Source organism: Dendrobates tinctorius, unplaced genomic scaffold (assembly GCF_039654945.1).
Source record: "Dendrobates tinctorius isolate UK_male_01 unplaced genomic scaffold, ASM3965494v1 ptg000204l, whole genome shotgun sequence".
NCBI lineage: Eukaryota > Metazoa > Chordata > Amphibia > Anura > Dendrobatidae > Dendrobates > Dendrobates tinctorius.
In genome coordinates, this window is record NW_027361871.1 from 1,012,746 (window position 1) to 1,027,019 (window position 14,274).

Here is a 14,274-nt window from a genome sequence, read left to right on the forward strand (position 1 = left end):
AGAAACTTATTCAAAGAGTATTTGACTCCGTTTGTGATGTGGATTTTGGAGCACAATCTATTTCTAAATCCTCATAAAAAAAAACTTTGAATATACCATGAGATTGTTGGTTCTGAACAGATCAGACATTTATGGTATATCGTTTCAATGTGCCATAAATGTCACAGAAGGTAATACTGCTTTAAGTTTTAGTGCGGCCCCTGATTGGTTCAGTAAGACAATGTGGCCCTAGGACCAAAGTAAGTTGTGCACCCCTCTCCTAGAGGAATATAGTAGGTTCAGGGTCCAAATGCATTCATTTACAGACTTGTATACAATTACAGCTCTTTTTTTATAAAGGATTATATGGCTATTCTGACATGGATTTTCAAAGTAATTCCTCCTGGCTCACTAGGTCTAAGAGAACCATTTAATAATGCATGCAGTTTGTATTGGGAAACCATGTGACTGATCGTCAGCAAAGCTGTCAATAACTGACATCTGTAAGCTTGAAACATGAAAAGCTGTCGGTCATGTGAGGGAAGCTGTTGTGAACTCATTCTCTGGTCTACCAGTTGTGAGTTCTCCTTCCGGGCTCCCCCTGGTGGTAACAGGAGGTAGTGAGGTTGATTTAATTAGTAGAGATCTGCCACCTGATGATGAGGATAACGATTGGATCTCTGGCTGACCACACAAAAAACTGAATAGACCAACAAAATCAAGTGTGAACATTAGCAGAAACACTTAGCTTGAGATGACTGGAGCAGAGCTGAAAACCAAGACCTGAAAAGCCAGAAGGAATCACCAGCACCAGAATAGGGCGTCGGCTGTCTTAAATCCAGTCTGAGATTCCAATCGTTATCCTCATCATCAGGTGGCAGATCTCTACTAATTAAATCAACCTCACTACCTCCTGTTACCACCAGAGGGAGCACGGAAGGAGAACTCACAACTGGTAGACCAGAAAATGAGTTCACAACAGGAAGCACTCCAACAACTTTTTACCTAATACAAAATTGTGCTTTTACTGACACAACAGCAACTATCCATGCAATTTCAAAGCTGCATGCAATTTTTATGAAAAAAAAATAGAACATAAAATTAAAAATTACATTTGTTTACAGTGATTATCTCTCCATTTATTTAACATAGCATTTTTACATGCAGATATGAAGAAAAAGCAGCTACAGACTTGCAAAGGTACAAGGCGCAGACTGCAAAAGCTACAGGAGAAGCCATGCATAAGACAGGAAAACGACTGAAACAGATGCTGGCCAAAAGCCCTGCTCAAAAAGTCAAGCTGAAAACTCCAATGTCAAATCAGCAAATTTTAGACAAGTTGTTTTATTCTCAAAATGAGAAGAAAAATGTGGTGCCTACTATCAAAACTGTGCAAATGTCTTTTAGTTTATATAACTTAAAGCAAAAACTTTTCAAGCTTGGAAGAAAAGAAATGCTTGATTTTGAAAAAATTACTTTAATTACTAAACTTAATCTACCTGGTGCTTGGATTGTAGCATCAAATAAGGATATCGCTCTGCTGAACCCATACAGAGTGGAAGAAGCCTTGCTGTACAAACGGCTTGTGGAAAACCATAAAATTCCCGTGGAAAAGTTGGAGTTGCCGATTATATTAAATGAAAGGTAAAATGCCAAATAAGTGCTTTTATTATTGTTCAGGTCTAAAACCTTAAACTGAACTTTTGAAAGTTCTAATACATTTTACATGTTTTTTTTCAGCCCTCTCACAGAGAAAAATTGTGTAGATTAATATAACCTTAAACTTTGATGTTTACTTCTAACTAAACCATTTCCCGTCAACTCACTTTCTTCTCATATTCAAATGGAATGTTTTTGTGACTTCAACTTACAAAAAATGTACGACAGAATGATGTTAAAAAAAAGTATACATCCAGTAACACTAAAAACAAGCCTTCATAGGGCTAGGTCAACAGAAAAATGTAAAAGTTACAGATTTTTGAAATTTTTATTCTCTATATTTAGAAAAATTGCAATTCTACGTCTGGTAATTGTTTTAGCAATTAAAAAAATAAATTAAATTAAAAAGGTCATCCCCAAATTGGTGATAAGGTACTTTTTAAACTCTTGAATCTTTGTCTCCCATTGTCAGTTATTACTTCTTTATCTGGTCCACTCCTCTGCTGTGCTCCTGTTCTAGTGTTTATTGCTATTTCAGATCTCCGCCCACTTACAGACTATTTGAATCTTGATTTTGTCCCTTTTCTGTACCTCCTATTTCTGACCTGGTTATTTAACTGTCTTACAAGTCTGCTCCATCAGCCAGTAGCTACTTTGAGTACTCAACTCAAGGCCCCTGTTTGAGTCCACATTCCTCTACGGGGGTTAAAATGTGAAGCCCAGGGCTTCCATGGAACTTTATTTTCGGTAGCGAGTTCACAGACTATCCATTGAAACCCTATTTAGATCTATCAGGTGCCACATAAATGACCACTTCAACGTAGCTTGTTGCATTTTTTTGTGGCGTTAGATATCTGCAGTCATCCGCACTACTTGCACTTAACACTATCTTTCTCTACAGCAGCTATCTTGGGTTCTTTTTCCTTTTATCCCTGCTTCTGTTGCATGTTCATTCACTTTTCATCCCCACTCTCCGTTTGTCTTTTATCCCTCCCAATAGCTCAATCTATTCACTCATCCTTTTCTCCTATTATTTCCCAACACCACTTGGGTTTGATTCCCACCCAACAATAATTGCAATAATTTTCTGAGAGACATACTTCATTTTCTGGAAGAATTTCAAAGGTGCCAACATTTTCTACCATGACTGTATATACAGTATATGTTTGTGTAACGTACGTTATTTGTGTCACATATAGTGTGCTTGTGTACTAGTATCACATTTATAAATACTGGTATCAAAGATGAGAGTTAAGAGGTGTAAACATGTCAGAAATCACCCAATGAATTAGCAAAATGCTACTCACTTACTAGGAATTGGATTTTTTATGTCACAACAAAGGTCATTGTTCTCAGCAGTAGAGATGAGGGAATATGATTGGGTTCTCTCTTATTCGGCAATCTATAGCGCTTACGGAATACACTGCAGAGGGAACCCGGCTTCCTGGATCACACCGGCTGAACAGCTGATCGGTCCCTCAGCTGCATGAGTTGCGGCTGTATCACAGTCACAGCACACAGGATCTCCATGCATGTCTTGTGACTGTCACACAGCAGCGACACATGCAACTGCGGCACCGATCAGCTGTTCAGCCAGCGCGATCCAGGAAGCTGGGTTCCCTATGCAGCTTATTCGGTAAGTGCTATAGCTTGCCTAATAAGAGGGAACCCAAACATTCGCTCTTCTCTACTCAGCAGCACATCACCTGATGTGAAGATGTGCCACTGAGACATTATTTTGTCCCAATACAATATAATGTTATTAGAGATCGTTCTGTCCCCATCATTCTTTCTTAGCTTGTGTAAAAATGCTGAAGAGCGCCAAACGACTTCAATATATAGTCACTGTCGCTTTTTCCACAGTCTGAAATCAGCTTAATGTAAATAGGAATAAAAATTCTCTTTGATGTTGCAATTTTGGGCCTCACTTTTATCTTTTGCCCGTAACCCCATTTTATCTAAAACCGGCTCAGCCTACACCCCAAATGTGGTCATTTTTAATGTTTGCTTTTCCAGTTTTTCCTCATCTTATTTCAAGAGTCATAACTATTTTATTATTTTTTTTTTTATAATCTAGCCATAGGAGGGTTTGTTTTATGCAGTATTGAAAAATGGTAAAACAATTCCAAGTGCAGTGAGGTGGTGAAAAAAAAAAATGGCAATTCTGCCATTGTCATTTTGGGTTTTGTTTTCATGGCATTCATTGTGTTGTAAATATGACCTGACAATATGATTTTACAGGTCAGTAGAATTACAGCAATAGAAAACGTATTTATATTTTAGTGTTCAAAAAATTCAATACTTTGTAACTTTGAGATAATCATAAATTGTATAGAAGTCAAAAACTGTGCAGTAACCTGATATTCAGCTCACCCACGGACTGAGGATCTCCTCTGCACGGATGGTCTTGTAGCACGGCAAGAAACAATGGAGAGAAAAGGAAGGTACAGTGGGGAAAAAAATATTTAGTCAGCCACCAATTTTGCTATTTCTCCGGCTTAAAAAGATGATAGAAGCCTGTAATTGACATCATAGGTAGAACACAACTATGAGAGTCAAAATGAGAAAACAAATCCAAAAATCACCTTGTCTGATTTGGCAAGATTTATTTTACAAATTATAGTGGAAAATAAGTGTTTGGTGATCAACAAAAGTTCATCTCAATAATAATAATAATAATAAATTTTATTTTTATAGCGCCGACATATTCCGCAGCACTTTACATTTCAGAGGGGATTTGTACAGACAATAGACATTACAGCATAACAATAATCACATACAGTAGATTATAGCAAATACCAAGAGGAAAGAGGGCCCTGCTCGCAAGCTTACAGTCTGAGGAAAGAGGTAGACACGAAAGGTGGGTGGTAACAGTTGCCCTGATTGTATGGACCAGCCATAATGTTAAGTGTGTAACAGTACAAACACAGAGGGCTAATGGATGCATAAAGCATGTGGGAACATGATGCGGGAAATCTGGTTATGGTAAAACACAGGGATAGATTAGGTTAATGTGTTGAGGCGATAGGCCAGTCTGAATAAATGTGTTTTCAGGGCACGCTTAAAATTGTGGGGATTGGGGACTAATCGTAGTGACCTGGGAAGTGCATTCCAAAGAATTGGCGCGGCACGTGTAAAGTCTTGGAGACGGGAGTGGGAGGTTCTGACTATTGAGGATGCTAACCTCAGGTCATCAGCAGAACGGAGGGTGCGGGTGGGATGGTATACTGAAACAAGGGAGGAGATGTAAGGTGGTGCTGAGCTATGAAGGGCTTTGTGGGTGAGGATAATAAGTTTATACTGAATTCTGGAGTGGATTGGTAGCCAGTGTAATGACTGGCACAAGGTAGAGGCATCGGTGTAACGATTGATGAGGAATATGATCCTGGCTGCAGCATTCAAGACAGATTGGAGAGGGGAGAGTTTGGTAAGAGGGAGACCGATTAGAAGAGAGTTACAATAGTCGAGACGAGAATGAATAAGAGAAACAGTAAGAGTTTTTGCAGAGTCAAAAGTAAGAAAATGTCGAATTCTAGAAATGTTTTTGAAGTGCCGATGACAAGAGCGAGCCAGTGATCGAATGTGGGGGGCAAAGGAAAGCTCGGAATCAAGTATGACCCCCAAGACAGCGGGTCTGTTGCTGGGGAGTAATAGTGGAACCACACACAGAAATGGCAATGTCGGGTATAGGTACATTAGTAGAGGGAGGAAACACCAGGAGTTCAGTCTTTGACAGGTTCAGTTTCAGATATAGTGAGGACATGATATTAGACCCAGCGTTTAGACAATCGCTGGTGTTTTCTAGAAAGGCTGGCGTGATGTCAGGAGAAGAAGCGTATAATTGGGTGTCATCAGCATAGAGATGGTACTGGAAACCAAATCTACCGATTGTTTGACCAATAGGGACAGTGTACAAGGAGAAGAGGAGGGGGCCTAGAACCGATCCTCGAGGGACCCCAACAGTAAGGGGAAGGTGAGAGGAGGAGGAACCGGCAAAAGATACAGTAAAGGAGCGGTCGGAGAGATAGGAGGATAACCATGAGAGAACAATGTCCTTGAGGCCAATGGAACGGAGCCTAGTGAGGAGGAGCTGATGATCCACAGTGTCAAATGCTGCAGAGAGATCCAAGAGAATTAGCATGGAGTAATGACCATTTGATTTAGCTGTTAGCAGATCATTAGAGACTTTAGTGAGGGCAGTTTCAGTGGAGTGTAAAGAGCGGAAACCGGATTGGAGAGGGTCGAGAACAGAGTTTTCTGAGAGATAGCGGATAAGATGGGAGTGGACCAGGCGTTCCAGGAGTTTAGAGATGAAGGGAAGATTAGAGACAGGTCTATAGTTAGCGGCACAGTTTTGGTCAAGGGATGGTTTTTTAAGTAGTGGATGTATGATGGCATGCTTAAATGAGGAGGGAAAAATACCAGAAGAGAGAGAGGTTAAATATTTTAGTTAGGTGAGGGGTGACAGCAGGGGAAAGGGACTGGAGGAGATGTGACGGAAATGGGTCACTGATGCAAGGAGCCTGCTTACTTCTTCTTCTGTGACTGGTTCAAAATCAGAGCGTGAGCTAGATGCAGTGGAGGAGGGAGGACAGTGCATGGTATGAGGTGATTGGGAGATAATTTCCTGTCGAATCTGGTCAATTTTTTCTTTGAAGTAATTGGCCAGATCGTCAGCTCGGAGCTCCGTGGTTGGGGCCTGTACTCTTGGGTTGAGTAGAGAATGAAAAGTGTCAAAGAGACGTTTCGGGTTATTAAACAGTGAGGTGATGAGGGTGTTGAAATAGGTTTGTTTGGAGAGGTGAAGGGCAGTGTTGTATGTTCTAAGCATAAACTTAAAATGGATGAAATCTTCATGTAGATTGGATTTTCTCCACAGACATTTGGCGCACCTGGAGCACCGCTGCAGGAAACATGTTTGCACCGTGTGCCAGGGTTGTCGCCGTCTACATTGTGGTGTTCTATTTATAGGGGGTGCAAATTCATCCAGGGCACTTTGAAGTGTTTCATTGTAATGCTTCAATGCAGAATCAGGACATGAGAGGGAGGAGATAGGGGCCAATGAAGACTGCAAGTTCTTCATAAGTTTCTGAGTGTTAATGGCCTGTATGTTTCTATAAGTCTGGACAGTGGGGTGACCTGAGCAGCCTGGCAGTTCTTGATAGAGAATGAAAGAAGAATGTTGACAATAAGTAATTTACCTTCTGTGGCCAGTTTGCAGCATTTGCTAGATATGATCTCTTGCTTGTAAGAGAAAGGTCCAGGGGGGTTCTCATTGAAATGAGAACTGGTCGTTTCCTCCTCAATAGTTTCACTTTCCATAGATCATTGTTCAGCGTGTGTCTGGGGGAGGAGCAGCTGCTCTCTGCACTGAGGCTGCTAGAGGGGGAGGATTTGTTACTGTGTGATGAGGGCTTCTTCATGTGGTTGGGGAGGGCCTGTTGCTATGGAGGGTGGGGTTGTTGCCATAGAGGGCATGTTTTTAGTAGAGTAGGAGGAAACGACCAGTTCTCATTTCAATGCCAGAACACACCCCCCTGGACGTTTTTATTACAAGCAAGAGATGATATCTAGCAAACGCTGCAAACTGGCCATAGAAGGTAAATTACTTATTGTCAGCATTCTGCAGCCCAGATATGCACTGAGATTATGTAAAAAGCCCGGACAACCCCTTTAATTACTTTGTTTCTCATTGTTCCAGAATTTATTTGGTTTATGGCATGATGTCTACCTTTTGATGACCTTTTGGTCTACTTCACTTTGAAAAGCAGGTCCTGTTTAAGTGCTTTCTTGATTGAGAACAGGTGTGGCAGTAAATCAGGCCTGGGTGTGGCTGATGAATTTGAATTCAGCTTCCCAAAGATGTGATAAACCACAGTTATTTTATGTTTTAGGAAATGTGAGGGGGCAATCACTTTTTCACACAGGGCCCTGTAGGTTTGGACTTCTTTTTCCCTTAATAATGACCATCATTTAAAAACTGCATTTTGTGCTTTATTGTTATTATTTATATAGCACCATTGATTCCATGGTGCTGTACATGCGAGGGGTTACATCAAAATACCAGTAAACAAAGTAACAAAGGTAGACCGGTACAGAGGGAAGAGAACACTGCCCTTGCGGGCTTACATTTTACAGGATTATGGGGAAGGAGACAGTAAGTTGGGGGTTGCAGTAGCTCCGATGATGTTGAGGTGGCAGCGTGGTCATTGTAGGTTGTAGGCTTTCTTGAAGAGATGGGTTTTTAGGTTCCACCTGAAGTATCCAAATGTGGTGGATAATCGGACATGTTGGGGCATAGAATTCCAGAGGATGGGGGATATACGGGACAAGTCTTGGAGGCTATTGATTAATATTTAAATTTGTTTGTTGATCAGGAGCAATTAAGTGCGACAAGCATGCAAAAGAATAGGAAATCAGGAAGGGGGCAAACACTTTTTCACACAAGTGTATATCAATTCCCTTATTTTATCCTAGCCCTCAAATGTTTTGTGCTTTCCTTTTAGATTAATTGGCGGGCCAGAATATTTCACAGCTCTACAAAGTATGCAAAGGGATAGTCCGAGACCAAATGGACATGTTTACTTCTCAGATTTAAGACTTGCAAATAATGGATTTCTGATAAAAATTATACCAGGTATGTATATCTTCATGCTGGCTTTTCAGTAAAAATGTCTTTATCCTGGGATCACAATGATCTTCATAGCTGTTGGCTATTCTATAGCAACTGATCCATTAGAAAAATTGTCAATGCAAAATGACATTTTCAACATTTTTACAATATTTTCCACTTCAGTCTTTTGATTTATACAGATAGAGGCTTACAATATAAGTATTCTGCTGAAATACAACTGCAGTGGCATTTAGGGTTATAGTGGACATATGTAACAATGTATTTTGCTGTGCTGTTGTAACTTAAAGCAATATTCAAGTGGCAATGCAACAGGTCGTGCTGATCAGTCAGTATATGCTTTAATCAGGTAATCAGTTTATCACATTGAGTGCTAATCGTTAATATTGTCTGATGCTGTTTTAGTGAACTGCATACATTGTTTGTCTAGTGATGACTCTCTGTAGTACATTGCAGTGTTACATGTCTTAGGGTACCGTTACACTAAGCGATGAATCAGCGATCCCGACAACGATATGGATCGCTGGTGCATCGCTAAGTGGTCGCTAGTGAGCTGCCACACAGGCAGATCTCACCAGCGACATAGCAGCGGTCGGGGGTCGCTACTTACCTGTCAGACGCGGCGATCCTGACATCCTCCCGCACGCGTCGCTCGTCGGCGCCACAGGAAGCCCAGCAGGAAGCGCCCCCGACGAGAAATGGTCCAGGACGTTCTCGTGCGATCAACGATAACCAGCGGGGGATCCGGTCGCAGGTAAGTATCAGACATAGCGATATCGCTAGCAATATCGCTGCGTCACAAAACCTGTGACGTTTCAGCGATATAGCTAGCGACCTCGCTGTGTGTAACGGGGGCTTTATACTCAGTGCCTCATTGCCTACCTGGCAACTCTGACAAATTGGTAGCGGCAATGGGCTGCTCAGACACTCCACTGATCACTTCAGTAGAATAACATCTAGATCCCTACACTGATGCTACTCAGGCATCAAGTCCTAACCCCCTCTCTTTTGTGACCTCCTTTTTCTGCTACCCACATTAGGCATATAAAGGTAGAAGAGGAAATGTCCAATGCAAAGGAATCAACATCATCATTAGCTGCTTACAGCTAGCCAAGTGAGAGCAGGAGGAGGCAAGCAGCTTCCAAAGTCTGAACTGCAGCAAGTGTGCTGGACTTAGAGGTTGTCTTCTTTTGCATCGATGATTTATCCTAAGGCTAGGCCATCAATATCTGATCCTCCGTGATCCGACATCTGGCACCCCTGTTGATCAACTGGTATCGATGTCTGCGGCGATGGCTGCTGGCTGGAAAGTACTCATTTGCCGAGCTGCTCCATCTTCTGATAGTGACCGAGGCTTGGTACTGCGCTTTCGACACCAATAACAGCTGATTACAGGGGGTGCCTGGTGTCGGACCCTGGCAGATCAGATATTGATGACCTATTTTAAAGATAGGTTATCAGTGTAAAAGTAGCGGACAACCTTTTTAATAAAAATGCAGACTACACGCCCTGCACACATTCTGACTAGTAAAGTCAGGTCCTGTGATTCCCCCCCTCTCACTACATTCTTCTTATCACTCACCTTTGTTTATAAACGCTGGCTCTATCAAGCAACAGTGATAACCATTGCCTTTCTGCCGCAGTCTGCAAAATTGTGTGTATAGGTAGGCAGTGAGTAGTGAAAGGGTTACATTTTGTGGTGGGTGGCCTGATCAGCATGTAGTAAGGGCGCACTAACAGAGCTGACCTCCAACAATGCATCCTTCATTATCTTGTTGATCCAGCGCAAATATCCCCAGCATTGAGCTTTACCGTCTTCCTACAACATTCTCCGCATGCTGATCAGTGATTTTGTGTACATTCTGCCAGCTATGACAAGACATAAGATCAGCAGAGATCAGGACTGAGATAGAGGCCTTTGAACATGGCGGCATCAGTCTGTACCCAGAACAAAAATGAAAAAGTCTGCTTTAGCTGAGGTGGCCCAACTGCAGTGGTTTTCCCGTTCTTCATCTATCCTGTTGTTACCTGTACCTAATGATCCTGAAACTGCCTCTCTACTAGTTTCTGAGGACTTGGAATCAGAAACAACTAGTGACCTCTTATTTGAGAGCTGCTCCACTCAGGCTTTATCTGCTCAAATGGCTTTAACCATCTCAGCCACAAACATATCTCTTATACTGTATAAGAACTAATACTGAGAGATATTTTATCTGCAATTACTGTAAATAATGACCCAATCCACACTTAACTGTACATATAGTGCATGTGGGGAACTCGAAAGAGGACATGAGTCACTTCAGCCAAGACCTGTGCGGGGTCAATGACAGAGTCATAGAAATTGAAGGCAGAGTTGGTACAGTGCAGTTAATCTCCCCTATACACAGAGACTGTCCGCAATGGGAGCCTTTAATTCAACAAGACTGATGACCTGGAAAACGGGTTTAGCCAACAACACTTACACCTGATGGGTTTGGCCTCAAAGCCGAAGGGTTGCTTATTATGAATCCTGGCTTTTGGACAAGTTTGGCAAAAAAAAAATTACTCTACTCTCTGTTATTGATAATCCCTTGCATAATCTTGCATAATCCCTTGTTCCCTAATACCACCAGGTGCCCCACTGAGGCTCATAACATTGGTAGAGGTGTAGAAGAGGTGGGCAAAATTTCTGAACATGAGAAATTGTACCCTACAAGTCTCCATTTATTTGTACTGTGCAAGATCCATATTTTTTGGTGCATATCAGTGGAATAATAATAATTTTATTTCTATAGCGCCAACATATTCTGCAGTACTTTACAGTTAAGTGGGGGCATGTACAGACAATAAAAACAATACAATGTAACACATTTCAACAGTTACAGGAGGAGTGAGGGCCCTGCTTGCATAAGGAAATAACCTATAGAAGTAGGGAACAGAGGAGAGTTAGGTTAGTGAGTTGAGGTGATAGGCTTGTCTAAACAGATGTGTTTTTAAAAAATGTTAAAAACATGGGGGCTAGATATTAGTCGGATCGTTTGGGATAGTGCATTGCAGAACACTGGCGCAGAAATCTTGGAGACAGAGGTGCGAGGTTTGGATTATGGAGGATTTTAGTCTTAGATTAGTTGGAGAATGTAGGGCATGGGTGGGGTGATAGACAGGGATGAGGAGAAGCTATATGGTGGTGCAGAACTGTGGAGAGTTTTGTGAGTGAGAGAGATAAGTTTGTCTTGTATTTTGTAAGCAGTGGGGCAACCAGTGTAATGACTGGCACAAGGTGGAGGCATCGGTGAAGCGGCTGGACAGAAATGCAACCTTTTTTGCCGCATTCAGGACAGATTGGAGAGGAGAAAGTTTGGTTAGAGGGTGACTGATCAGTAAGGCTAGTTTCACACAAGCGTTCCTTGGAGCTGCATCGGGCTGCACACGGCCACCCCTAAGCTCCGCCCCCCCTGCCACGCCTCCTCCGATTAGCCCCCCCTATGGGCGCATGGCGCTGCATGCGACCTGCGTACCCTATCTTTAGCATTGGGTACACAGGCCATGCGCAGGTATGCGTTTGCCGACACATGCGTCCTTTTGACGGTGCGCCGACCTGCACCCTGTTGCATTTTGGTGTGCTCAGCGCACCGTCAAGAGGACGCATGCGCCGGCAAACGCATGCCTACGCACGGCCTGCGTACCCAATGCTAAAGATAGGGTACGCAGGTCGCATGCAGCGTCATGCGCCCATAGGCGGAGCTAATCTGAGGAGGCGCAGCAGGGGGCGGAGCTTAGTGGCGGCCGTGCGCAGCCCGACGCAGCTCCAAGGAACGCTAGTGTGAATCTAGCCTAAAGAGTTTCAGTAGTCCATATGAGAATGAATAAGAGAAACAGTAAGTGTTTTTGCAGTTTCAAAAGTAAAAAAAAGGTCGGATTCTGGAGATGTTTTTAAGATACAAGCAACATGAGGTAGTGAGTGATTGGATATAGGGAATGAAGGAAAGCTCTGTGTCAAATATGAATTGAAATAAAATTGCAGACAGCATATTGTTGGTGGAGAATACAATGTATTTTAATTTTCTCTTAATGTTCCTTACAGGAAGGCTCATACTGTCGCTGGTTCATATGGTAGCTGGTTGCTCTCTTATTTTTTTTGGTACTTTATTTGTGAGAAGTGAGAGTTTACAAATGATTGATTGTGTTCCTCTTGGGTTCAGGGAATGCTGTATACTTGCCTTCATTGTCTCTTTCAGAAAGGAATGTCTCTTTTTGTTATAGTTACAGTTTCGATACCTGGTTTCATAATAAGGGAAACATTTTACCATTATGGGTTGTTTCATCTGTAACTAGAATTTTTTCTGTTATAACATTCTTACCCTCGTTAGTATGACACAGCATGTCATATCAACATGGTAGCTGGGAATGTCAATGGTATTGGTGAGGCAACCAAAAGATGCTCTGTCTAATACTAGCTCAACCAGTTCCAGCCAACTGTCAGTTATCTCTGAGACCCATATGGGCAGTGACACAATGACTGAGGTTGGGCTAGGATGGGACATATATATTAATCTGTATACACAACTCATGCAAGGGGTGTCAAACTTATGAATTCTTTGAAAACCAAATGGCCCTCTCTTCTGAGCCTCACAGTATGCCCAAACCACATTTAACATCACCATGTATGGAAGTGCTGTATATGGGAGAGCGCACTTAACAGGGTTCTAAGGGTCTAATCATTGATTATCTTTCTGCTGGATAGTTCTTTGATATGAGGATTGGTGGGGGACTCATACCAGCACACTCCCTTATCAGCTGAAAACTGCTCCAGTAGCGGGCGGATCTCAGCGACAAGGCAGAACACAGCAGTAGACGAGTTTTGTAATAGACGAGTAGAAGAGTAGTAGACGGGTACTGAGCTTGATCTCCCATTGAAGTGATTGTACTGCAATATTCATGTAGCGGCCACTAAGCAAGGTACAAGGTTACTGTATACAGCCCGTACATCGCTAAGGCCTCTCTCTCTCTCTCTCCAGAAGCACAAGGGATAAAGTTTACCTCAAGCTCCAGCTGCTGTGACAAATCCGTCAAAAGAACTGATCCATCACATCAGTTTTTCACAGTCTTCGCAGGATCCATTTTTTTCAAACTATGACGGATTGCGACTGATTTGAAAAAACTGATGTATTAAAGAGGCCTTATGCTATGTCTTGATTCCACCTATACTGCTGGAAACTGCCAGATATAGCTTTGTGCTTCCCTGGTTTCTGCTCCTGTGTTGCATTTGTACTTTCCTGTTTTGAACTCTGTTTATTGACGCTTTTCCTGCCTAACGATTTTGTACCTTTGTTACGTGTTACAGAACCACTCAGCACCCAGAATATGTTGTGCAGTTATATGTATGTATAATAGGTTCCATGTGAGATGCATGTCCCTAATGCATCAGTTCACAGGCTGCGCCCCTGGGCAGATGGGACACGATATTCTCCTTTTGTCCGCCCTCCCCCCACCTTTGTAATTCCCACAGTAAACATCGGCAGGCTCCGGCAACCTGCGGCTTTTGTAATGTATGTCTGGCCTGCCGCTTTTCTATTGGCTGGCCCTCTGTATCTGTGTGATATATTCTGTGTCCTGTGAGTAAAGTGTTGTCAAAATGGAAATACATGGAGAAGCAGTGATCTTTTATATGCGCCCATGTAACCAAGGAATTCCAGCCAGCGTCATTCATTCAGACTCCAGCCAACGCAGAGCGGACCTCCGAAAAAACGGGCTGGTACTGAAAGAGGTACCCCAGCTTGGTAGACCCTGTTACAACCTTTGCTGCTCTCTTGGTTCTGGCCCCACAACCTGACTATTTTTCTTGCCAGTTTGCACCACCAATCAGCAGCTGACTCTGTGGCCCTTGTGTAAGTCCATTTCATTGTATATAGGTTACAGGGTGAAGGCCATGGCAACAGCAGGGCTCTGATAAATGGAGAAGTTTGTGCCAAGCCTTTTTGTGGTAGCCATTTTGGAGCTGCCAGGCAACAACTGACAAAGCCTGC

General features: G+C 42.6%; 1 protein-coding gene across 5 annotated transcripts in view; it reads left to right on the plus strand.

The window, feature by feature from the left end:
* LOC141057367 (PMS1 protein homolog 1-like) overlaps positions 1–14,274 on the plus strand; it is a 330,907-nt gene that overhangs the window by 288,026 nt on the left and 28,607 nt on the right. For all 5 annotated transcript variants that reach the window (XM_073553954.1, XM_073553956.1, XM_073553955.1 and 2 more), the window contains 2 exons: positions 1,147–1,623; positions 8,145–8,275. In XM_073553954.1, the coding sequence (XP_073410055.1) occupies positions 1,147–1,623; positions 8,145–8,275 (608 nt within the window). The remainder of the gene's footprint in view (positions 1–1,146; positions 1,624–8,144; positions 8,276–14,274) is intronic.